Raw genomic sequence first — 26588 nt, forward strand, 5'->3', positions numbered from 1 at the left:
TGGTTCTCTTCTAGGCTTTTGGAATATCTCATTTCACATTAGCAACATATGCTTATAGCTCGTCTGTATAAAAAAACTTTTTGATGAACATGTGCGCAAAGTTAACTTTACTAGTAAGACAGACGAATTGTACTACCAAACTAAAGTTGTCGCCGGCAACGAAAAGTTGCGAAGAAAACGATGGTTTTCTGACCGCATCATCAACATTTGGCTACATTTCTGACATTTTGAGAAAAGAAATATCTGTATTACAGATGCAAGTATATGGTCAAAAATTGAACACTGGATAAACTTTGCCATAAGTATGACCAACTTAAAATAAACAAGGACATAGTCATTCAGATCCCCCGCCAATGGAGAGCTAAATCAATTAATGCATTAATTTTATATGCTAGTAAGAGTATAGGGAAAGTATTTTAAAACCCAACTGCAATTGAAGAATATATACAAAACATATTTATGCTTTTTTTAACAAAGTGAAACCATTTTGAAAACATTTGCTTCTTTGAAAAATACCAGAATTGATCTTAGCTTTAACAAAGTTCAGCAGCTAACAGTGCGATTTTTTATTTGTTTTAAACAGCGACGAGTTACATAGGAATTAAGTGAATGTTCATAGTAATTGAGTTTGATATATCTGAGTTTTACTGCATGCATATTAAATAAAAAGTAAAGCATAATACAAAATTAGAAGTCCTACATAAAATGTATCTATGAAGTTTACACAAAAATCTGCCATTTTCAGCAATGTTTCCATGGTTACAGAAAAAAATACAGAAAGTGAAAACCTTAAAATAGCAAAAGGCACTACTAGACCATAAGACTAATGTGCCTATGGAGTTCCGTGCATATATCTCAACCGGTTTTCCAGTTATGCTGCGGAAACGAACCTGGTACAAAAATATAATATTTTCAGCAATGTTTCCATGGTTACGGAAAAAATGCAAAAGATGAAAACCTAAAAATAGTAAAAGGCACTACTAGACCATAAGAACAATGTGTCTATGAAGTTTCATGGAAATATCTCTGCTGGTTTTAGAGTTGTGCTCCGGAAACGATTCTTACACAAAAATCTGCCATTTTCAGCAATGTTTCCATGGTTACAGAAAAAAGTGAAAACCTTAAAATAGCAAAAGGCACTACTAGACCATAAGACCAATGTGTCTATGAAGTTTCGTGGAAATATCTCTTCTGGTTTTAGAGTTATGCTCCGGAACGAACCTGGTACAAAAATATGATATTTTCAGCAATGTTTCCATGGTTACGGAAAAAAATACAAAAAATGAAAACCTAAAAATAGCAAAAGGCACTACTAGACTATAAGACCAATGTGTGTATGGAGTTTCGTGGAAATATCGCTTCTGGTTTTAGAGTTATGCTCCGGAAACCATTCGTACGGACGGACGGAACCCACTTCGTTGGGCGGGGGATAATTATATAAAAGTGAGAACGTCACTCAGTCTTTACACTCCAACAAGACTGCTTTTCACGTATATTTCATGCTGACCTTGGAAGTCAGAGTTGTAATGGCCATGGTCTTGTTCGTAAATATATGCAGCACTTCTCGGGAAAATATATAAGCTTACATACAAGAACATGTCTTAATTTTAAAAAATATTATCTACCAAACAAGATTTCCACAGAAGTTTATTATGTCGCATGCCAACTTGTATCCATGCGTAATTCATAGCTCAACTCTATTTGCATTCATCAGGTACCTACGTTAATCAGCCTAAGAATAACATTAAATAGTAAAACGGCCCATAAACCCCTCCTACATGTCATCCACATTTCATTAACTCTGCGGATTTTTTTTTTAATAGAATTAATTTGATGTATCCGACATCCTAACTCTTTTTCATGTCGTGAGACTCTGCATCTAAAAGAAACTCGCTTGTATATCGCTAATTCTGGATTCTTTTCTCATAGATTTGTTTACTAGTTTTCAGCCAAGGACGTATGAATCCTTGTTTTCAGCATAATAATACAATTCACAGTGCAATACATACATGTACAATGGACAAATCTTATTGGTACCTTGGTAGTTTACATACAGTATGAGTAAAGAAGTATATATTCATTTTGCTTATTTCTTTATCTAGACAATTGTGACGGTACAAGGACGTAGATCTTGGCATATAAATCCTTGAACTGTATATATGTTTCTAGTATGAATAGTTTCTCTGGAATATAGTTCTATTGGCCGACTATTAATTTTGGAACTTAAACCTTGTAGGCCTAACGTACAAGTGTATGTATGCATTTATTTATCTATGTTACATACAACAGGAACAACATTACAATATACATAGTATGGACCATTAAAACTTATTATCATTTGGCGTTATCTTTTTATCGCTTTTCCATTTCTCATGGGATTATTATTTTGTTTTATCTGTTAATTTTGCCATTCACACGAGAGATGTAACGTTAACGAGACAAACGTGTGCGCATTTCAGGGCCCGCACCATAAAAATTTCTCAGATTTTTCACTCAAGTCTATGTTAAATCATATACTTGAATAAAAAAATCTGAGAATAGTTTTATGGTGCTAGCTACATGTATATCATTGGTCGGATGTTCCCCAAATATTCTCCATTTTCCTTTTTGTTTTGTAAATTCGTGTCACCAATACCGTTAATATTAAAATTTACATTTAACGTTACATATGTATCTTCTGAACATTTTTTTTGTTTCGGAAAGATAGTGAACCTTATTCAAGCAAATGCATTAAGAAAATAACCCATTTTTTCGCAATACCGTTTAATTTAACAACACGTATTTTCAACAATATCACTGAACTAATCGTAATTGCTCTAAACCAAATAGTGCCCTTTAGGCCTCTACTCTTGGAAGATCGCCTTTAGCGGACTAAGGGGAGATAACTACAACGGCATAGGTGGCGCTATGTCAGATGTCGTGTCAACATGGCGGCGAGTGGAGAAAGCATGACCGGTGAAAATGAAACTTGTGATGAAACCGCTTCTTTAGCTGAGGCCGTAGAAGCTGAATGCTTCACGGTCGAAGGTAAATTCAAGCAGATTACTCAATTCAAATAAGTATGGCGAAATAATCATACACGTGTTGCGCCTTTCCGGCACTACACACCGGTCAAGAAGATATTTCTCTCTGTCAGAATTAACCATATGTCGTGGGTTCGTATGTCGTGTACATAATCGAGTTGGGTCTGTCTTCTTAATTAAGTCTATGCTCGTCATACAACATTTTTTATATTCTTCTATGTCTGGCTTTTATAGGTTTTGTACCGTTTATCCTGAATAAAAGGATATTTGCTACAGTAGTAAACTTCAGAATACATATGATGGATAGATGCACATGCGTTTATTAAAATATTACCATCTTATATTTCAACGTCCTGATAATACTGATATCACAGATGTTATCAACTAAACACAAAACAAAGTCTACTTAACATTTGTCATTAATATTTGTAATTTATATGATGCCATCATATAGTTCTTGTTGCTGTACACATGTGTATGTCACACTTCCTGATCACGACGAACAGATGTTATCCTATATTGCACAATGTTGTATCAAATAAAAACTTTCCAGTTTCGGCTACGTGTATGATAGATAAAACTCCAACTGTATGCATAAACAATAATAAGAGTCTGACTTTATTCATGATTTAAACCCAAGCCACAACATGTGTCTACATCGCATGCATGTATTTATGTTTATGAAATGTGAAAACATATGGCCATTTATTGGCTTTTAACATAAATAAGAGAAATCATTGCATAAATGACCAACATGAAAGCTAGACATCATTGCTTTAAAGCTAGCTTATGGAGATCTATGATAGTCTCTTAACAATCTGATTGAAATACAGATCCTTATAACCCCTATGTTCAATAGAGGATCTGACAACATTCCATAGTGGGTCATGTTCTGATGACCTTTTTACCATGTGTTCTTCAGATCAAATTCATTGTCAAAACATCATTAATGACAACATTTCGGCCCAGTAGGCATAAACATTTAGCTTTGTTGTGCTCTTTGGGCGAGATGACTACACAAGAAAATAGTTCTGGCAGCTTTTTCAAACTATTTGTCCCCAGTCAAGATTCTGGCAGCAGCAATTTGATTGGCCATTTCTAAAGGACACCAGAACGTGACCCCTAATGGAATGTTGTCAGATCCTCTTATGAAGGTAGTGATGATAAGGATCTGTATGTTAATCAGATCGGTCTCTTAAACAATTACGACCAAGCATAAATGATACTCATCATTTCGACAATAATTGGTGTTTACTAGTGTAAATTTATGTCTGATTAACTCAAAAAATAATATAAAATAACAGGACATCCAGCAGTCCCTGAAAGTATGTTTTGACTCCCAAAAAATCAGATTAGACACTTGAGTTTGAAGCAGGTGTCTATTTGTCATTTTCTGAATCTTCTGATTTCAAAGAAATTGTGATTTGACTCCTGAATCTGTTAAATGTCAAGGGTCAACTGGATGCCTTGAAATAATGTGTTTTGCCTTTGGTGGATGTGCAATAAATACTTCATTCCATAGAGCATATATAGTGTCGTGGATTTTTTTCGGGATGCAATTTATTGTTATTAAAATTTTATTGTGATGCAAAAATAAGAAACTCAAACTTTTTATTGATGGTAATGGTGTAAAGTAAGAACAACGTAACTGTTGTAACTGGAAAAAAAAAAGAAGAAAAATTAGTCTGCTTTTTTGATAGAGAAAAAATACCATTTGTCAGCGGTGTAGTATCTTTAAAGGTTTAATAGAAATAAAAAAAAAAAATACCAATACTTATATAGCTATAATATATGTATGTAGAGTACATTTGTAGATATCAACTAACTAACTAATTATGTCTAGCTAACTAACTAATGTGTCTTGTAAAAAAGGTATATACGATAATAGTACTGACAAAGTGAAACTAGACAGACAGGACGTCATATTGATATTCTAATGGAATCTTTTTGGTACACACACACATTAAACCGTGTTTAAAAAGGAGCATTTGGTCATGACCATTAAGCAAATTACCACTAGTAAAGTTTAAAAAAAAATCCATTTCACAACAATGCTACTTATCTTATTGTGTTGACACTTTTGTTTGCTTACAGTTCTGCAGTTAGTGAAAGAAGCTCGACAGCAACATGGTCTTAGGCATGGAGATTTTCAGAGATACCGGTAAGATAACTGGTTAATTTGATAAGTCTTATAAATTTTCTTATTTTCATGCAATGGATTCGGTGCTTTTATGATTGAATATCTTGTTTGACTGTATATTGTACCTCAATTAGTTACTATATATTTTCATAACACACTGATTCTTACAGATGAAGATATATGTAGTAAGTCTGTATTGAATGTTTTTATATCCTGTCTCTTTTCAGAGGATATTGTTCTAGAAGGATACGTCGTATTAGAAAATCTTTGCATTTTCCTCAAGGCTCAAAACACAGAGTGCAGCCCAAAAAGATTCAAGTGGAAAATTTGACAGATGTCCGGTAAAATTGAAAAAAATATATATTTAGAATGTGAAAAGATCAGATGTTATGCTAAGAACTTGAAAGGATTTTTTCCTAAATTGAGAATAACCAACTGCCATTGGAGTGTACTTTTTTAGGTCATCTGAGACGAAGTCTCAAGTGACCTAGTCTAATCACCTTTTGTCCGTCGTCGTCCGTCATGCGTCGTGCGTCGTATGTCCGTAAACAATTTACATTTTTACATTTTCGACTTCTTCTCCAAAACTGCCGAAGCAATTTCAATGAAATTTTTCACAAACCTTCTAAGGCATAAGGCCAATCAAAATTGTGAAATATATGGTCCCCACCCCCCAGGGGGCTGTGGGAGGGGCCAAAAGGGGTAAAATTGAGTAAAATTTCAAAAATTTTCTTCTCTACTCACAGATGTGGTAGAATCAAATACTCTTCATAGATAGAAAGGTCTTAAGGTCCTTTACAAAAATTGTGAATTATATGACCCTGGGGTCTCTAGTTTCCCCCTGGGGAGGGGGTTAAGTTTACTATAGTTCATATTGGGAAAATACATTTTTGAGCATTATTTGGTCATTTGTAATAGGAAATGAGTCAAATATTTTCAGAATTATCAGTATGAGATGGCCATTTAATCCTATTAACAAATTTCTATGACTGACCCCCAGGGGCAGAGGGGCGGGGCCAAAAAAGGTCAAATAGGCTAAAACTTCAAAAATATTCTTCTGAAATTCTGGAAATGGTAGAATCAAATACTTTTCATAAATAGAAAGTTCTTAAGGTCCTTTACAAAAATTTTGAATTATATGACCCTGGGGTCTCACGTTTCCCCCTGGGGAGGGGGTCAACTATAGTTTATATAGGGAAAACACATGAGCATTTTTTGCTCAATTTTCATTGGAAAGAAGTCAAACTTGTTTAGAATTATTAGCCTGAGATAGCATTTTAACATCATATCCATATTGGTCCAAGCCGACCCCCTGGGGGCAGAGGGGCGGGGCCAAAAAAGGTCAAATAGGCTAAAACTTCAAAAATATTCTTCTAAAATTCTGAAAATGGTAGAATCAAATACACTTTATAGATGGAAAGGTCTTAAGGTGTTTTATAGAAATTGTGAATTATATGACCTTGGAGTCTCACGTTACCCCCTGGGGAGGGGTCAAGATTACTTTAGTTTATATAGGAAAAACATATTTGTGAACATTATTTGCCCAATTTTCGTAGGAAATTAGTCAAACTTGATTAGAATTATTAGCCTAAGATATAGCATTTTAACATTCATATCCTTCCTCGATGACCCCCTGGGGGACCAGAGGGGCAGGACCAAACAGGGTCAAAATGATTAAAATTTCAAAAAATACCTCTAAGTTCACAGGTTTGATGGAAGCAAATACTCTTCATAGTCCAAAAAGTCAAATTTATAAATCACTGATCAACTTCAAGGCCCAGCATATAGTGTTTATATGTCTTCAATTTGTTTCATTATATATTCTAACTCAGGTGACCGTTAAGGCCCATGGGCCTCTTGTCTTTTATTTACATCTTCATAACCATTGTTCTAATTTATGATTAGAAAAAGAAGAAATTAAAGATTCCAAAGATAACAAATGAAATTATTGTCGGGATGATCATCAATTTAAATACAGGGGTGCAATGGTTGGGAGTCATTGCCAATTTGTTTTATTTTTCTGAGTATTCCGAATTCTCTTTACCATCCAAATTTGAAAGTGACCACAGCTGTGCATAATTCATTATAGTAATAACAATGGTTTCAATTAATGAACCAATCAATTTTTGTAAAGTCTTGTCAATTAATAATGAGTAGGTGACATCATCATAGATAGAACACCACAAATAACCTTAATTTTAACTTCCCATCTCTACAGTTTAATCATTTTCCTTTCCAGATTTTTACATCTGCCATTGTTCTGTGCGGAGAGAGCCTGGTTTTATGCCATGCAGCTGAAGGCTGAAGCTAACACAGAGCCTCGTAAGCGATTCCACATGATGTCTCGCATCAGGAAGGCAGTCACTTATGCTGAGGAGTTTCAGGAGTTGTGTAAAAGTCCTAAATGTGATGCTAGAACCAAGCTAGAATGTCAGGTCAGCACAAATATTTTAGACAAGTTCTTCAGTGAAACCTTAATTTGAATTCTTTTAGTTGGATCAGTGTTTAATACTGTTAGGGTCTCTTCAGGTAGAGAGCTATATATTGCTACAGATCGGCTTTAAATATTTTTTGTTTCTTTCTCTTTACATGTCCATAGACTAAAATCAATTTAAGTGAATGTTTTTTGTGTGTTGTGATGAGTGATATTTATCATATACCAGTATGTTTATTCTTAACTGACATTGTGGTTGCAAGGCCTAGACAAACTAAACAGTCATTTTAATATTGTTTTGCATGATACCACTTTGATACCAAAGAATAACAACATGTTTTGTCTTTTTCCCTTCAGGGATACGTGATGTGGATGAAGGCAGGGATGCAATTTGAAAATGAAAATTGGGCAAGTGCTATAGAATACTACACAGAAACAAAGTAAGTTTATTTTCTCTTGGTGATATGTTCTTTTTAGCCAGATTATGAAAACAATATATGTTTTAATTTGAGAAAATCACTTGAAATATTTGACCTAGATCTGTATGGTCACAGTTACTGATAAAGGAGATTCCATATTCGACCCAAAATTTTATAACTGGTGTTGTTAATACTAGTACATCCGCTTACATCCGGGCCATCAAGAGTGATTAACATAAGTTGCATAACTTGTTTGGTAATCGATGTAAAATAAATAAAGTTTATATATATATATATAATACTAGTAAATAGATTTCATTTCAGAAATATTTTATTAACAATACAAATATAAAGAAAATTACAAGGTATTATTAAAAGAATTAGACAACAGGCGCAATGCCTATATCAGTCTTCTGCTATTTTAATAGTAAATAGATTATGTAAAGAAATGTTATAAGACACAATTATAGCCTATTGTATTTGATATTCCAGGACAATATATGAGAAGTTGGCCAGCGCCTTCACTGAGGAAATTCAATCTGTCTATCTACAACAAGTAGAGGAAGTAACTCCCAACATACGTTATTGTGCATATAACATAGGAGATGAGTCGGCTATCTCGGAACTCAAGCAGATGAGGCGCAAGGGAGGGGAGAACCAGTTCACTTCACATCTGGATGTAAGAAACATTGCTGACTCATTCACCCCCGAAATTTCATAATGTCAAATCTTTGGTTTAGAAGACTTCATTGGTGAATGAGTTAATCTCTTGTAAAATCATAATTAATTTTATCATTGCTTCTTTTTGCTATTTTCAAAGGGAAAGTTCTCAAGTTGGTGTTCATTTCATGGTTGGCATATTTTCAAGTATTTAGCAACATGAATATTACAATTGGGTTAAGCTATTGTGGTGAAAGGTCCTTGGCCTAATTAGTGTAAATTTCCATGTTTGCAACGTTTTCTTTGGTAAGCCAGTTAAATCATCTGATCATTCTATTTTAGGATTTACTATCACAAACTCGAGAGAAGCAGGCGGCTACTCTATCTGAGTTCCCATGGCGAGGACGAACTGTGCCTGTGAAAAGTGAGCCAGTGAGATTGTTCCTGCTCAATCTACAGGAGAGCATCAAGGAGATTGAGAGTGCCGAGAGCACGGAGAGTAAAGTGTCTATTTATGAGAGTCTGCTCAAGCAGTGTATTGAAGCACAGCAAGTCCTTCGAGACGCTTTGCAGGAAGATGCAGTAAGTAGCATTAACAGAGCAATAGCCTAGTTGGTCTGAAGTTAATGTCAGAAGTATTGGTTTTAACTTTTATTTTATCCAATAATGAGAGTGTAAAATTCAGGTGTCAGTATCCAAACATGTTTTACCTGCATTGTGAATTATGTACATGCTTTTGATTGATAGCTACTGAACTTGTAAAGTAGTATAACACCATGATCTGTATATCATTTTTTTATTGTGCAAATACACTGTACTGTGTTTGTGATGCATCAGCAGATCTTTTGAAGAAAGATACATGTAATTAAGGACATGCAGTTATAGGTTTAGAAAGAGGAAAATCTTGTATCAGCTTCTAACGTTTTGATTATTTCATTTTTTAACCATGTTACTCCGATTTCAGAATTTCAAATCAGCCATCCGAGGCCAGAGTTTTGAGGGGAAGATATCTAATCAACATTACCTTCACACTTATCTCACCTATACCCGCCTCACCAAGACTGTAGAGCGCAATCTGCTGCTTATAGAGTCACTCAAAAACTACCTGCCAGGTAAACAAGTACAGGAAGGCAGAAAGATTACCAAGCCTCAGGATTTAGTCAGGTTGTACGACATTATGATACAGGTAAGATAAAAACATCAACAGTTGTTAACCATGTTGATTCAGAAAACATTACACTAACTAATTAGAAACACAAAAACATATCATTATTCTTTTCCTTGTAACATTGAAAACTTTTTAGGGGTCTATGAAAAATCTGTGTTATAAAAAAGACTGTGCATGTGTATAAAGATATACCTGGAGGAGTTTGAATTTCGAATTGGATGTTGAGTTATGAATTGCTTTATAAATTCTGTCTTTGATTTTGTTAAACTAATGAAATGATTTTTGTTTTGCCAGAATCTTTCAGAAATTCCTGCTTTACCTGGTCTAGAAGAAGATTCATCCCTAGAGGAGGAAATGGAAGCCAGGATATTAGGGTTTAAAGCATTTAGGTACACATTTAATGATTGCTTAATGAAGTAAATACTGTAAGAATAGGATATTTACCTTTATTCTTGCTTTTTAGCCCACCATCATCAGATGGTGGGCTATTCATATCGCTTTTCGTCCGCCTGTCCTTCCGTCCGTCCGTCCCTCCATTAACATTTCTTGTTACCACTATATCTCAGAAAGTACTGAAGCGATCTGTCTCAAATTTCATATGTAGGTTCCCCTAGGGCCCTAGTTTTGCATATTGCATTTTGGGACCAATCGGTCAACAAGATGGCCGACAGGCCGCCATCTTGGATTTTGACAATTGAAGTTTGTTACCGCTATTTCTCAGAAAGTGATGAAGCAATCTGTCTCAAATTGCATATTTAGTTTGTTACTGTTATATATCTCAGAAAGTACCCAAAGGATCTTTCTCAAATTTCATATGTAGTAAAATGTAGTAAACGTTTGAAAAGCATTCCTCTGTTCTTTCTCAGACATAGATCATTCTTTGGTGGGCGCCAAGATCCCTCTTGGATCTCTTGTTATTATTTCAGTATGAAATAGGTAGGAGGGACATTGAAGTGTTACCTATGTCTACTCATCCTGTCCTTTTTTGATAAATGGGGGCTTTTATGTCTTGCAGATATTTCTAGTTTAATACTATGTCCATACTGCAGGTACAGTGATATAATGTGTATATGTAAAGACAGGCGTGTATGTCTACTAGCTATATAAAGTTACGCTTTGGAAATCTGACATCTGCTTTATGATATAAAGACCACGCCCACCCCACTTTCCCCACTTCTCTTCTGATGGCGATGAACATGAACATGTTTCCTTTGAATAATACCCCTTTAAATATTTTCAAAATCTTTTAGATCACTGGTTACTTATTAAATTCAGTACTGAAACTACATTAAATTTGAAAAAAAAAGAATTTTTAAATAAAAATCAATTTACTGTGGGATGAAAATTTCATAAATATATCATGATTTTATTTTAGGTCATATTATATAGCTCAATCATACGTTGGAGCCAAAAAATGGACAGAAGCAATAGCACTAATGGAGAGATGTCTAACTTATTTGGAATCGTCCAGAAATGGTTTTAAGAAGCTACCTAAGGCAATGACATTGACATATAAGGTACTACTAGATAAATGTTTAATATTCTAAGATCATTTATAAGTCTCTATGTTATATACTATGTATTCGTGAAAAATTCAATACTTACTACAATATGATAACATTTTAAAATTTTGAAAACAATAATTTAGATCAATGCCTTTATCAACAATCTCTGAAGTTTCCATACATGTAGCACTTTTATAATGAACAGGTTGCATCAAATTGCTTATGATTATATTTTACTTTCTCAAATTCAGAAACTCATGATTTCTGAATTCTGAATATTCTCTATTTTAAACATAAAATTGCACTGTGGTATGCTTGCAGGACGAGATGGACAGCTTGGACGACCTTGAAAAGTTAGTGGAAGGACAAAAATATTCGTGTCACGCTCGAAGTATATTGGACGTCAATGATGTTACCGACCAATTTAGTACAATATCTATTAATTCTAAAACGGTAAGCCGTGTGTATTATTACTATAACACAAAAATTATACATTCACATACCACACTTTAATGTATTGTCATAATGAATGTTAATGTATTAGATGATAAGTAAACTTGGCTAAGTACTGGCATAATCCTGTGTATCTAATAACCTGTTATTTTGTTCGTTACATTTTTTGGTAGGGTTAAAATCTTCATGAATAAGACTCCTCAGTGGGCAGGCAAAATGTTTCTTATTAGACAGGTGATTTAACATACAGCGTGCTGCTTAGGTAGGACCTGTGAACATGGCAACAGATGTAGTAGAAATTTTGTACGATTTTCCTGGAAAACATATGCAGTCTTCAGAAGGAACAAAGAAAAAGATAATCGATTTTAATCAATCATGTTTGGTTACATGAAAATGATGATCGATAATAAAATTTCAACCGATTCCCAACACTAGTTTGACTGTATTTGTACATGATTTATGAGATATCTTCAGGGATCATCCAAGAAAGTTTTGATAACTACTCGTTGCTCAACCTTTTTAAGCCTTTCTAGCCAAGTATTATATAATATTTCCATGGTTATATTCATTCTGACCAATTTATACCCATGTTTATTTCAGCCCCTTGCGGACCGACTTGACCAGTACGTAAATGACAAGTCCTTGACCAGTAAGAAACCAAACGTAACTTCTTTCCCACCAGACTTTGAACCAATTCCATGCCGGCCTCTGTTTTTCGATCTGGCACTGAACAACTTGGAATTCCCGTCCCTGGAGGATAAGGTGGAACAGAAAAAGGCCGGTAGTGGCATTACCGGTATGGTGAAAGGCTGGCTGTGGGGTGGTGGTAAAAAGTGAGCCTCGCCATACTGGAGAATGGATTCATTGGAAGTTCTTATACATTTGTGTTCCTTTCAAATGCTTGGATTAAAACAAAACGCACCCTGAAGCATTTAGTGTACTATGCTCTTGCAGTCATGATTGTGAAATGATGTTTTTCTTCAATTTTAAATGATTTCTTTTTTTTTTAAAAACTTCCTTAATGTTTTGTAATTATTATTATGATGTACCTGTAATTATCATTATTGAAATGAACACAACTACAGTCAATGCATTTATATCTGTTAGTTGAAAAGGCCAACACTGTTTCCCAAAAACAATATGTATTGGCACTTTTTCTTATAATAGGATTGGTGCAAATGTAATATAAGTAAAGTTGAATTGAAAGGGGATATAACTCTTGAAGTCTTATTATTTAACCTAGGTCTCCGTTTTGGAGATCAAACATGCTATGGTAGAAACATCAGATTCACACAATGCTTGGTGACCGAAAGGTTATAAAATCTGTATTGGCATATTACAGAGTTCTCTGCTCTTGTGGGTAGATGTCGATTGTTATGTGTGGTTTGTGTATGAAAAAAAATTGCTTTTTTTTCCCGGAAAATATGACATATGCTGAGGGACATGTAACCTAACAATTGATACCTAAAGATCAGACAACTCAGTAATACACAATAGAACATCTAGTACTGTGATAGTTAAAAGTCTCATTTGCTGTCAGAACATTTAACATCGCACTGTCAAAAGATTTCATTAAACATCCAAAATTATTTGTTAAATATCTTTGAGTACTAATTATATGTACAACACACTGTATTTTATTCCTGTGGATATGACTGCCGTGCTACCACAACTGAGAACAATGCAAGTATATCTTGTATCAAAGTAGGTTTAGAGTACACTGTAGTCGTGTTATTTATAGACATTGTCGTCACACAAACGACACAGGTAAATCAGTACTGATGTTACACGCAGGGCTCCTAACTAAATGACTGCAATGGGTATGAAAAACCAAACAAACTCTTAAGAAATCACAACTTTCAAACACATTGGGACCTTATCATGATACTTGTCTAGATTAGAATTCGGTAAAATAATAAGTCTAAAAATGAGCTATGCACCCATATGGAATGCCATAGCTGTCTCATATGGTTCAAATATACTAGATGAGTATGTGTTTTTATTAGCCAACCATCATCAGATGGTGGGCTATTCAAATCGCCTTTCGTCCGTGATCTGTGGTCTGTCCGTACTTCAGTTAACAATTCTTGTTACTGCTATTTCTCAGAAAGTACTGAAGAGATCTGTCTCAAATTTCACATGCAGGTTCCCCTGGTGTCCTAGTTGTGCATATTGCATTTTGGGACAGATCGGTGAACAAGATAGCCGACAGGACGCCAGGACAAGTACAGAAGGGATCTGTCTCAAATTTCATGTGCAGGTTCCCCTAGGTCCTTAGTTGTGCATATTGCATTTTCTGACTGATCGGTGAACAAGATGGCCGACAGTCCGCCATCTTGGATTTTGATAGTAATAAAGTTTGTTCTTTCATACCTACGGATGTAATACTGGCTAGTCTAGGGCAATACACTCATGTCGCCTGAGGCTGTATTGCATGGCTACTCATGCAATAAAGCCTCATGACGTCACGGCGTCAACAAAATCTCTAATTCCTCGGTAAAATTTTAACCTTTTTTCACGAATATGACTGGTTTTATTATGAAAGATGCAAACAACGGAATTTGTTATGAAAATATCACGTAAATTTTCATGTATGGAAAATTGACTTCCAGTCGTCGATTTCTCCGAATTTATTTCGAAATGGCGGGATATTATAGCTGTAAAATTGCAATAAAACATCGAGGTATGAAAGAAAAATACTCTTTCATAAGTGGATATGAAGGATAGGGATATTCTACCCTCGGGATCACAAAATGTAGCAAAACCCTCGGCAAGCCTCGGGTTTTACTACATTTTGTGACCCTCGGGTAGAATATCCCTATCCTTCATATCCACATATGAAAGAGTCTTATATTATTGCTATTTCTCAGAAAGTACTGAAGGGATCATTCTCAAATTCCTTAAGTAGGTTCCCCGAGGGCCCTTGTTGTGCATATTATATTTAAGGACCAATCAGTCAACAAGATGGCCGCCAGGCAGCCATCTTGGATTTTGATAAATAAAGTTTGTTATCACTATTTCTCAGAAAGTACTGAAGGGATCATTCTCAAATTTCATATGTAGGTTCCCATAGGGCCCTAGTTGTGGATATTGCGTTTTGGGACCAATCGGTCAACAAGATGGCCGCCAGGCAGCTATCTTGGATTTTGGTAGTAAACAAGAGGCCAAGAGGGCCTGTATCACTCACCTGGTTTTTTTTAGTAAATATGACAAAGACCCCACCCCTCAGGCCCCCAGGGCAGGGGTTTCTATCACTTGATCTCTACACCCCTGGACTATCTCATAGTAAAACTGAAGACATCAAAACAGAACAGGTAATTTATAATATACTAATATAATATTCATATAAATTACTTCCTCTCTGAAACTATGCATTGCCATATAGCATATCCGTATGGTATCAATAGCACCATCATATGGTTGGGATTCACTATAAAACAAATCGTGGGGTCAATTTGTCTTTGTGATTTTTGAATCACTAATTACTAAATTACAGAATTACTTTAAAAAAAAAAAAAAGGTGAGCAATACAGGCCCTCTGAGCCTCTTGTTATGTTTCTATTTTTAGCCCACCATCTGTTGCCAAAAATCGCTTTTTGTCAGTGGTCCGTGGTCCGTCCTTCCTTCCGTTACTCCATCCGTTAACAATTCTTGTTACCGCTATTTCTCAGAAAGTACCGAAGGGATGTTTCTCAAATTTTATATGGAGGTTCCCCTAGGGCCCTAGTTGTGCATATTTTATTTTGGGACCAATCGGTCAACAAAATGGCCGCCAGGCAGCCATCTTGGATTTTGATAGTTAAAGTTTGTTACCGCTATTTCTCAGAATGTAGTGAAGGGATCTTTCTCAAATTTCACATGTAAGTTCCCCTAGGGGCCTAGTTGTGCATATTGCATTTTGAGACCAATCGGTTAACAAGATGGCCGACAGGCCGCCATCTTGGATTTTGATAGTCTAAAGTTTGTTACCGCTATTTCTCAGAAAGTAGAGAAAGAATTCTTCTCAAATTTCATGTACAGGTTCCCCTAGGGCCCTAGTTGTGCATATTGCATTTTGGGACTGATCGGTGAACAAGATGGCCGACAGGCCGCCATCTTGGATTTTGACAATTGAAGTTTGTTACAGTTATTTCTCAGAAAGTACTCAAGGGATCTGTATCAAATTGCATGTGCAGGTTCCCCTATGGGTCTAGTTGTGCATATTGCATTTTCGGACTGATCGGTGAACAAGACGGCCGACAGGACGCCATCTTGGATTTTGATAGTTGAAGCTTGTTACCACTATTTCTTATAAAGTACTGAAGGGATCTGTCTCAAATTTCATGTGCAGGTTCCCCTAGGTTCCTGGTTATGAATATAGCATTTTGGTATTGATCGGTGTACAAGATGACCGACAGGACGCCATCTTGGATTTTGACAATTGAAGTTTTTTTCCGCTATGTCCAAGAATGTACTGAAGGGATCTGTCTCAAATTGTATGTGCAGATTCTTCTAGGGGTCTAGTTGTGCATTTTGCATTTTAAGACCGATCGGTGAACAAGATGGCCGACAGGTAACCATCTTGGATTTTGATAATTGAAGTTTGTTACTGTTATATATCTCAGAAAGTAGTCAAAGGATCTTTCTCAAATTTCATGTGTAGTAATATGTAGTAAAAGCTTGAAAAGCAGAGAAAAGATCCCTCTTTCCTTTGTCAGACAAAGATCGTTCTTAGGTGGGCGCCAAGATCCCTCTGGGATCTCTTGTTTTCCTTAATATTACATGTTCTTTGCGCCTAATAAAGCGACGAAATGTCCACACTGCTAGAATTTCATCATATCCTTAAGCTTTGTAAGGATATAGTTTTATCTGGATTCACTCATTTGACCCGAATAAATGCAGTCTAAGATATAATTAAGATTCAGTTATGTTGTTTTTAAGTACAATCATCTTGTAAGCAGTTCTTGCTATATACCATTCCTTTAATTCATAAAAAATGCACACATACCTATTTGCTGTTAGCTCAAGAATGCTTTATTGTTGAATACACATCGTATATAAACTGGGTTTTTTTTGTCGAACAAAAACTTGTGTAATCTGAACTACTTTCGGATAAAAAAGTGACAAGCAAATGTATTTTTCATATACTTCAAAACGTATCTACGAGGAAACTTTTGATATAGTGTTGCAAAACACCGTAAAGGTAACATCAAATGAGGCTGCAATGAAGTTCAGTTGATTCCCTTTAGCAGTAATTTCAGGTATACTAAGGACGAAATGTTTGTATTCTTTTGAGAAATTGACAAATACTAAAACTTAATATGAATATTTATGCCAAAATGTCGTGTCATATCATAAATCATTAAGATAGATGGGCATTTACTCATACATAGTGAGCTCGAATGCTTCAGACATATAGTTTCTTCTGCTCGATGCCCTTTCTTCTCATTGTTAGTATTGGGACTATAATTTCCAGCATAACCATGATCCCCAGGTTCGGTATTTTCCTCTTCCAGTTTTTTTCTGTTGGAAAAATGTTGACGTATGCTTTAGTATAGTAAATGACATCGTTGCATAGGTTTATTACAAAGTTATACGTACTTTCAGTTTGTCTTATGATCTCATTAAATCAACTTCAAAATTTTACTTAGAATACCAAATTTTCAGGGGTCGCGGTGGCCGAGTGGTTAAGATGTATCGACATATTACCACAAGCCCTCCACCTCTGGGTCGCGAATCCCATGTGGGGCAGTTGCCAGGTACTGGTCGGTGGTTTTTCTCCGGGTACTCCGGCTTTCCTCCACCAACAAACCTGGCACGTCCTTATATGACCTGGCTGTTAATAGGACGTTAAACTAATAAAACATCATATCCAAGTTTTCATCAACATGTCAGATTTATCAAAAGCACAGCTTTCCATGCATTTGGTTATGTTGTTGACTAGGAACACGCTGTGAGCCGGTATTCAATTTTTATGCTAAAATAGTTGGTTTGGTCTCTATTCCAATTTTCAAGTATGCAATATTTTTGCTTAAATATCCTGTTTGGTCACTTTTAAGATAAGATATTCCAGTATGCAGAATTTATGCTAAAATAGCCTGTTTGGTCACTTTTAAGATTTTCCAACTTTTATATACATCAGGGAAACTACATTTCATGAATTTAATTATATTTCCGCCCACAGTTATACCATAGCAATCAATTTCTATCCACGACAACAAAACTCCAGTCACTCAAAACACAAAATACTGCATGTTTGGAGATATATAAATTGATACAGGCTTAGTTAAGTTTTTCCCATTTCTGTAATTTACAAAAAAGGAAAAAAAGAAAAGAAAAAGGAAAAAAGGTACTAGCTTTGAGTTGATGCCTCCCATGTGTGCGGTGTGTAGCGTGTATGAAGTATGTGTTACGTGTTTTGGGAGACTGCGGTATGTTCGTGTTATGTTTTCTTGTAGAGAGGAACTCTTACTCTTTTTATTGTGCTATATCACTGTTCAAAGCATTCCGCCGAAGACACCAAGACAGTAGACACCCCACTCGGTCACATTATACTGACAACGGGCGAACCAGACGTTCTAGAGCAGACACTACCACCTTTATAGATTTTGGTGTCTCTCTACTAGGGAACAAAACCCATAGCCTACAGACAGGGCGAGCGTTAAACAGAAGGCTAAAAGTGAGGCGGTGTCAAAGGAGACGTTAGGAAGAACAAAATTAGTTAGGAAGAAGAGAAAAGATAATATCTTAAATTTAGTCGCCATTTACGATCATGTAAGATTTTCTTATGAAGCATTATTTTTCATGGATTATAGAGTTTTAATTATTCCTCAGGTATTCGATGTTAGTGATAGCAGGTGTTTACTTACATACGTATGTAAACCATTGTAGAAAATCTGCCGCCAGCTCCTTCTCTAACATGTCTATATAGATATGGGAAACAGTTATCTCGTCCTCCACAAGCAAAGCAGATTCTCGTAGAAATGTTGCACAAAATGTCTTGGTAATTACCGCGTACCTTAAAGAAAAAAAACAGATGATTCACTAACAAAACGGCAATTTGATGTCATTGTGGCAGGTTTACACTACTAATACGGTACTGTACACCAAATAAAATTATGTCTGTTGTTTTTGAATGCCCATAAAACCATCTTATCAAGGTGAAAACATCTGATATAAGTTGACTGATACCATATCAACATAATGAAATTAACATGTAATAAATAGGTTAACATACGCTAAACAAGAGAACAGTTGGCCTTACTATAACGGTCATCTGACTATTAGCACAATACAACACCTCAACGATTGTAGTGTGGCAAACAATTAAGGCATTACAAAGGAGCTCTTTAATAGAAGAAGTTCAGTTTCTATATTTGCTGAGTTTGAATGAAGGTCAAGGTTACTAATTTTATTATACATGATATGCCAACATGCTACAAGTCATATATCAGGTCTCTTGGACCTCTTAGCGATACACAAGAATTCGGTTAAAGATTTCAGCCAATTTGTCCCCTGTGATTTTGAATGAATGTCATTCATTTGGACAAACTTGGTAGCTCTTCATCCCAGCATGTCATATGCCCAATATCAGGTCTCTAGGCCTATTAGTTACTCACAAAAAGTAATTTACAATTTAGCCTATTTCGCCCCTGTGACCTTGAATGGCGGTCAAGGTCACAGGGGTCAAATAATTATTAGAGTCTGTAGGATTAGCATACAAATCGGTATGGATAGTAGCATCCTTCAGGATAACAAGTTCACCTAAAAATGGCATAGCAGTAGTACTAATATAATAAATAGATGAATGTAAAGAATATAAGGTCATGGAAAAACCATTAACATTCAATCCATCTGGCCATATGATGTAATGAAGAAAACGTAAGAATTCTTTTTCAATCAAATGACGGTAAATTTTACCGGTATAATTATGTTTTTTCTTCTCATGAATATCATATAGTTTCTCTTTTAAATATTCCAATACTAATGTAGCGTACGTACGTCGGCGCAACTTTCGTGCCCATTGTGGTACTTCTTTTCTGATGGTAAAAAAGGCATTGAAACCAAAAACGTTCATTTTAAGAACAATATTCATAACAAAGAATAAACTCCCGTGTAAAATCTTTGTCTATCTTATCGGGACATTTTCTAGGCCAAAAATCAACGGCTTCCAATCCAATACTAGTATCAAAGGGGAATATTAAAACAGTATAAAAGACTAACACTATCAACGGATACTAGTTTAGTTTTAGGTTTTACTCTCCACGGAAGGTATTTGATATAACTGTGATATAACTTTTAGCTGAATAACGTTACATGGGTTTAATACCAAATTCAAAACAAAACTAAGTCGTAAGTGCTACTACTAGGACTGCCGACGATGGGACTGAATTTCAGATCGTTCGGATCTAAGACCTCAATGACTTATGTAATCTGAATTTTGTTCTTAAATAGCATTGTTAATAATTTCACTTTTTGGTAAACCATAAAAGAAAGTAGTGTTATGGGAAAACTGTAGTTAAGTAATCTCTCTATTCATCGAGCAATAAGTTCTTGGAAAACATTGTTAAATAATCTCTCACCACATGATATAAATATGTGTGTTTAGAAACACATATATATTTGTTAACAAAATCTCATATCTGTTCAAAACTAAAATGCATATAAAAATTAACTGTATATTTTGTAAAAATAGAAATATTTTTTCAACACACTTAAGAATTAATATTTTATTTCATAAGTTTTGACAAGTGTCACGTGCCATAGATGAAGATGACAAAGATATTTATGTTCATTGCTGTTCATTTTTTTTTCAATGCCGTATTGTCACTAGTATATCAATCGGTAAACCTATCATGGTCTTCTTGAGAAGGCACTTTTGCATCATAGGCCATATTGAAAGGTTAATTTTGCCTCATTATTATCTCATGATGGGATGATGCTCGAGCCGAACTATTCTTAGACATTAGTACATCACGTGACAGAATACTGGATTCTGATTGACTAGACACATAGGTACTATTTGCAATACTACCCGGGGAAGCAGGCACCATGGAAGTGGCGCGATATTTAACGTGAATGTATTGTGACGTCACATTGAACGTCTTTCAGTTGGCATTCATAGCCCGTATGAACATAGGCAAATTCAACATGAAGCGCTATGAATGCCAACTGAAAGAAGTTCAATGCTTATATTTATATTTGGTTAAAATTTTATGATGATATCCAACTTCCTTTCCGAAACAGCTTTTAATTTTTAAAATGAGAGTGTAAAACGAGATCGATACTTTTGTAGAGTCGCAAAAGTTAACATATTAACATACCTACCATCATCTTATGAAAAATTTAATCAAAATAAATAAAATGTAAATTTTCATAACGCAGGTCGTCGTATGTTTCCCGCCGTCGTCCTAAATAACGCGCGGTAGTTGAATATTACTACGCCAGACCGCAAATCAATCTCGACAGTTATCATTTATTACACAGGAAATCTTACATTTGTTTGGTGTTAACATGGTTACGACTCACTCACCCCGCTTTACCTATGCTCGTGAAACAAAGATACGGTACCGATCTCGCACTCTCGCTTCGATCAAACCTGAACGCTGCCGTCAGTCGTTTTCCGAATCAACCGCGCAAAACTTTCAACGAGCGTAGTACAAGGTCAAACAATACACGTCCTACCAAAGTTTTTTTTTGACTATGCAAAACCGCCAGCAGACCTGATAACCACTTCCTCAGCAAATGTGCTTTTCTGCCTATTGAAGATAGACATGACCTCGTGAAAGCTAGGCAGATAACGGGAATATCAGATGTCAATTCTGACGACGAGCTAGATACTGTCAGTGAGCTAAACGACCACTCGCAACCGGTAGCGACCGGAAACCCATGTGCAAATATAAATAGGGTGAGAATAGTCCAATCGCCATATATAGACGCATTCAACGCGAATCACCCAGGTCGCTTAACCGTGTACGTAGATAGTGGAGCGACGGGGAACATGATCCGTGCATCGGTCGCCAAGAATCTGAATTTGCGAGTTACCTGTAGTTCTCAATCCACCAGCCAGGCTGACGGATCGTCGTCACTCACAATTTTCGGCGAGACGCGAAAAATTTTCACAAATGGTAATTACGGACTATACATCGACGCTCTTGTTGTTGAAAACCTTGGCACACACTTTTTGGCGGGAATTCCATTCATGGAACAAAGACATTTCCATTCGTCCTGCGAAGCGCCAGGTTCTCATCGGCGACACAGTTTCGTGCAATTACGGTTCGATATCGAACCCCGGAAACCGTCATGCTATCAGGAGAGTGCATGTCCTTAGGGCACATGAACGGTCAACAATTTGGCCAGGACAGTTCCTTGAAATAGATATACTGAGTGATCTGTTGAGTCAGTGCCCCGTTGTTTCTATTGAGCCACCTCACAGTCAATCCGCCAAGTGGCCTCCGCCTTCATTGCTCACCTGTGTGTAAGGTAAAGTCGAATTCCTAACTTAATGCAGGAGCCTCAGGTATTTAAAGGAGTGATCACTTCTGTAAGGTACGCGCGACATACATTCCAGAAGCCGAGTCGATCGGAGAACAATACACCAATCCCTGTAAACTGAAACAGTCAGACAGTAACCATTCAAAGACTGTAACTGTGGACCCAGACAACAGCCTTGTCGAAGATACTAGACAGGGCTTTTCGAATGTACTTCACAAGTATGACAGTGTTTTCAATTCAAATGTTTCCGGTTACAATGGTGAAGTCGGTCCGTTCGAAGCTAAAGTCAACATGGGGCCCGTCTTACCCTCACAAAGGAAAGGTCGGCTTCCGCATTATGGTAAAAGTCTGCTGAACGATCTTCAAGACAACTTTAATGAAAAGATAATATTAGAAAAGATGTTTTACGTTTTATCTTACCCAAATCTGACCTAGTAATTTTTAAACGAAGCAAGTTAATTAGAAAATACCCTTATCGCGTACTTCAGCTGTATGACATGGGATTTGTCAAATGAGCACTATGAAAATCCGATCAGCACTGATTAAGAATGAAAAATTGGCGATTATAGACAGACACGGGAAGGAGAGGTGTCAATATTTTGAACGTCTAAGAATTATCTATGGACACAAAGATATATAGTTCTCAAACCCTTGCACAACTCACTGTTTTCCTTTGTCTGTGATTTTTGTAAAGGCTAAACTCATTTTTTTCGTCCGAGATGCGGTCCCACATCTCGCTATTCCCATCGTGTATGATCCTCCTAACCTGCCTCAGTGTATTTCCCTTTTCCTTTGCCAGATGAGCCTGTATATTCCTCTAGTGATGAGCAAAACTTTTCTTTAACGGTAATATCCTTGTTTTCTGCAAGCATAATACAATTTGATTAAGATTTTTTTTATCTACGCTTATACTTAATTTTGCATTTCACCATATTTGGAAGCATCGTAACCATTGTAAGTACATCGTTATGTACGGCCGAACCTCTTGTATATCCGACTTATAAAAGTCTGTTTCCTAACCAATCGTTTTCACGTGTTGCAAGTAATGATTCAAATTTTGTAATCATTAGAAGTTTAGCAATGGAGTCACAAGAGTCGATAAGGATTTAAATGTATATGCAATTTAATTCATGGCTACAACTTATTCAGTTTGTATGAAAAACAAATATCTGAATTACATTACTGTACCTGCATCTCTGGTTTTGCGGATATGGCCTATTGCCTCACTTTGAAGTTTCAGGGCCGCTTCTGAGGCGAGGACAACAGAAAAAAAAATGCAAACATAAAAACAATGAATTGACGAACTACCCAAATGGATTTTACGTGTCTATACAAGCATATCATAAAATATCATGAAATTTAATTGTTTTGAATTTCTTCGAAATGCAAAGAAAAAGCAAACCTTATTTAACGCATATACATAAGGAAACTCCACAAACAACCGAAACAATAAAAATGCTGAACAAACTTGTTTACATGAAGCATAGCGGTACAAACAATAAGGATTCCATTGAGAACCTTTCGTGAAATTTTGAAGAGTAAAAGTCCGAATATTTATGGTGAAACTATAGAAGACATACCAAAATGTATTTTACAAGGAGGTGGTCAGTTTGGATTCCAGATCAACCCGAACAAGACTAACATCTGGTCAAGACTATCTGAGTATCATTTCAGGCAAAATGCAGCTGAATTCCAATGGTAGCCTTAATAAGTTTATATATGTGAAAAGTAACCGGAAGGTACACAACAAATCCTGAAACTTCGGTGTTAGGTGACCTAAATAAACACACACAAACAGGGCATACCACATAAACTAATATACGTACACAACAAGAGGCCGAGAGGGCCTGTATCGCTCACCTGGTTTGTATTGCCAAGTTATGTTCTGAATACAGGTTCATTGTTTCTTTTCAAAAGGAATTATAATATTTACCCCTGTTTCCCCTATCAGGCCCCGCCCTTCTGCCCCCGGGGGATTAGAGCCAAAATTTATACAAACTCTATTCCCCTTCCCCCAAGGATGTTTCTGGCTAAATTTGGTTATAATCTATGTAGAACCCTTTGACTAGTAGCGATTTAAAGAATTTACCTCTATTTCCCCTATTGGGCCCTGCCCCCGGGGGGTCAGAGCCAAAAGTTATACAAACTCTGTTCCCCTTTCCCCAAGGATGCTTCTTGCCAAATTTTATTAGAATCCATGCTTAACTCTAAGACTAGTAGCGATTTAAAGGATTTACCTCTAGGCCAGGTGAGCTAAAAACAACATACCACAAAACACTACGAAACTGTCACATAATATAAACAAGCCACAGATGACAAACAAACAACAAAGTACACAAATACATACATGTATACACAAACTATCAACACATTGAACAAAAGCAACTAAAAAAACCACTCGTGCAAATTATACAAAGATAATACATCAATAATACATGATTAAGATAAACATCGTTTACAAATACCAGTGTTAGCTCCCTGAAGGATAGCCACCCCCTACACGCCATGTTTGCACTGCATATGCTCGTGTACAATTTTGAGATTGGAAGTATTGAGTTGCGTATTTGGAATTGCGTATATGTTAATAATTGACGTCATATTTCGTTACAATCAACTGTTGGAAAATTTATTTACAGCCAAATCAAATACCACATTATTTAACAATAGTGGAGAGATATCACGTATTCTGTGTCGTGTAAATACCTACTTACCCGAGGCTGTACTGAAATCCGCGCCGGTATCCGTATGTTTGGATTGTGTTCCGATTTTATTTTAAGACAACACGGTAACTGTATTTCATAGATTTCCATAAATTACAGATGATTAATAGAACCTTTCTCTACCTAGAGGTGGTAATCCATGAACGTCCAACCCGAGACTTGCCGGTAGAATATTATGCAGAATTCATGTTTGTCTTTGTCAAATAGAGATTGAACAGTGTTTTGATTGCGTTAAAGGTGGTATGAACGTAATGGGATACAGACATATTCAATGTAGCGCGTTAGCGCTGTCTACTTTTACGTCAAATTTAAAACGGTGATGATTGCTAAATTGGGTAACTACGGTAGTCAGTATGACCTAAGATATAGTTCCGATTGTTGGATGTTATAGCTGCAGTTTCATTTGAAATATAACAATAACACCTTTAAATTGTTTTGAAATTATGTGGGTTTTTTCAATTTGATAACATATCAATAATGTCCATTTCGAATAAAAATTGAGATAACCGAGGCGGAACGACTACCGGCATTGTGTCGTTGTCAGGGTAGTGATGTGGTCCGAAGTAGAGCGAGGCCTATTTTGAATGCAAAGACAAGGGTAAAACTGATGATACTGTTTCGGATAGGGTATTACCTGTAATGGGTTTTTTTCTTCTGCAAACCTGTACATGACCTGTTAACCTATTGTTCCCTTACACGATCCCAGAATTGTTCTCCGACAATAAGATGCTCTGTATATTTAGGTGAAATGAGTGACCGTACACACATACTGACGTAACTACTGTATGGAATTTCCCCAAGGAATGCCCCTCAGTTGTAGGCCCGACCAGCGATTCATTTTGTTGTTTATTACCGTTAAATGCTTGAACACATCTTTTGTTTTTTGATGTCAAATACATATATCTAATCGGATCCAATAGAAACTCTTTCTTGTTATTTTGAAATCCGTCAAGACTCAACTTATGACGCAAAATTTTATCGAAGCGTGAACTAGAAGTAGTCCGAACCTGCACTGCGTTTGTATTCATACGTCATTGCGATAACGCTAGTTTAAACGCAACTCCCCTCCCGTTGACTATATTGGGGCATATATAAGTATAGATTAATATGTGAGATCCCATGCACACACAAATTTATATGGTCATATATTACTGTACGTCTTTGGTCTTTGTCTTTCCCAGCACACGTGCTTCATGCTGCAGACCAGAAAACTTCTGAGGAACAATTGTTACTTCTTGTGTCGTATATGATTTATAAATAAGTTGCAATTTAATTGCTAATCAAAATATCAGAAGCCTCACCATGACGATCATTTATGGATTATTTCCATATCTTGGCAAAACTATTTTATTTGAACTGCGTTACAAAAATAAAAACAAACAACACAATTAAGATTTTAATCTCAAAATCTGAAAAATGTTGCGTCAGAGATTTAACGTATATTGCGCTTAAAAATTAAAAAAATGATGACATTTCGTGCTTGTTTGTGAATACACTTCATTAATTCAAGTGTTTAAAATGTGACACTAAATTCACCGTGGTTATCATTGTCGTTTCCCCCCTCCGTATATTTGGGGTATTAGGCATACCGAG

At 36.0% G+C, this 26588-nt stretch overlaps 1 protein-coding gene and 1 long non-coding RNA gene across 4 annotated transcripts; one reads left to right on the forward strand and one right to left on the reverse strand.

Moving 5' to 3' along the window:
• Positions 1-2870: 2870 nt before the first annotated feature.
• LOC138323329 (signal recognition particle subunit SRP68-like) lies at positions 2871-12807 on the forward strand. The gene is made up of 12 exons (XM_069267867.1): positions 2871-3027; positions 5118-5184; positions 5391-5504; positions 7403-7598; positions 7955-8037; positions 8509-8695; positions 9019-9258; positions 9641-9862; positions 10139-10233; positions 11220-11361; positions 11671-11802; positions 12403-12807. The coding sequence occupies exons 1-12, from the start codon at positions 2928-2930 to the stop codon at positions 12637-12639; spliced, it is 1815 nt and encodes a 604-aa protein (XP_069123968.1). The 5' UTR covers positions 2871-2927; the 3' UTR covers positions 12640-12807.
• A 3985-nt stretch (positions 12808-16792) lies between these two features.
• Positions 16793-25153, reverse strand: LOC138323331 (uncharacterized). Of its 3 annotated transcripts, XR_011208540.1 has the most exons (6): positions 24987-25153; positions 23464-23523; positions 22940-23137; positions 22253-22646; positions 18651-18799; positions 16793-17304 (listed from the first exon to the last, which is right to left on the reverse strand). It is a non-coding gene; the product is annotated as an uncharacterized lncRNA (long non-coding RNA). The 3 variants fall into 3 exon arrangements; XR_011208538.1 differs by lacking the exon at positions 22253-22646 and having other exon boundaries at positions 24987-25143; XR_011208539.1 differs by lacking the exons at positions 22253-22646; positions 24987-25153 and adding an exon at positions 24741-24812.
• Positions 25154-26588: the final 1435 nt, after the last annotated feature.

The sequence above is a fragment of the Argopecten irradians genome, chromosome 5, assembly GCF_041381155.1.
Source record: "Argopecten irradians isolate NY chromosome 5, Ai_NY, whole genome shotgun sequence".
Classification (NCBI taxonomy): Eukaryota; Metazoa; Mollusca; class Bivalvia; order Pectinida; family Pectinidae; genus Argopecten; species Argopecten irradians.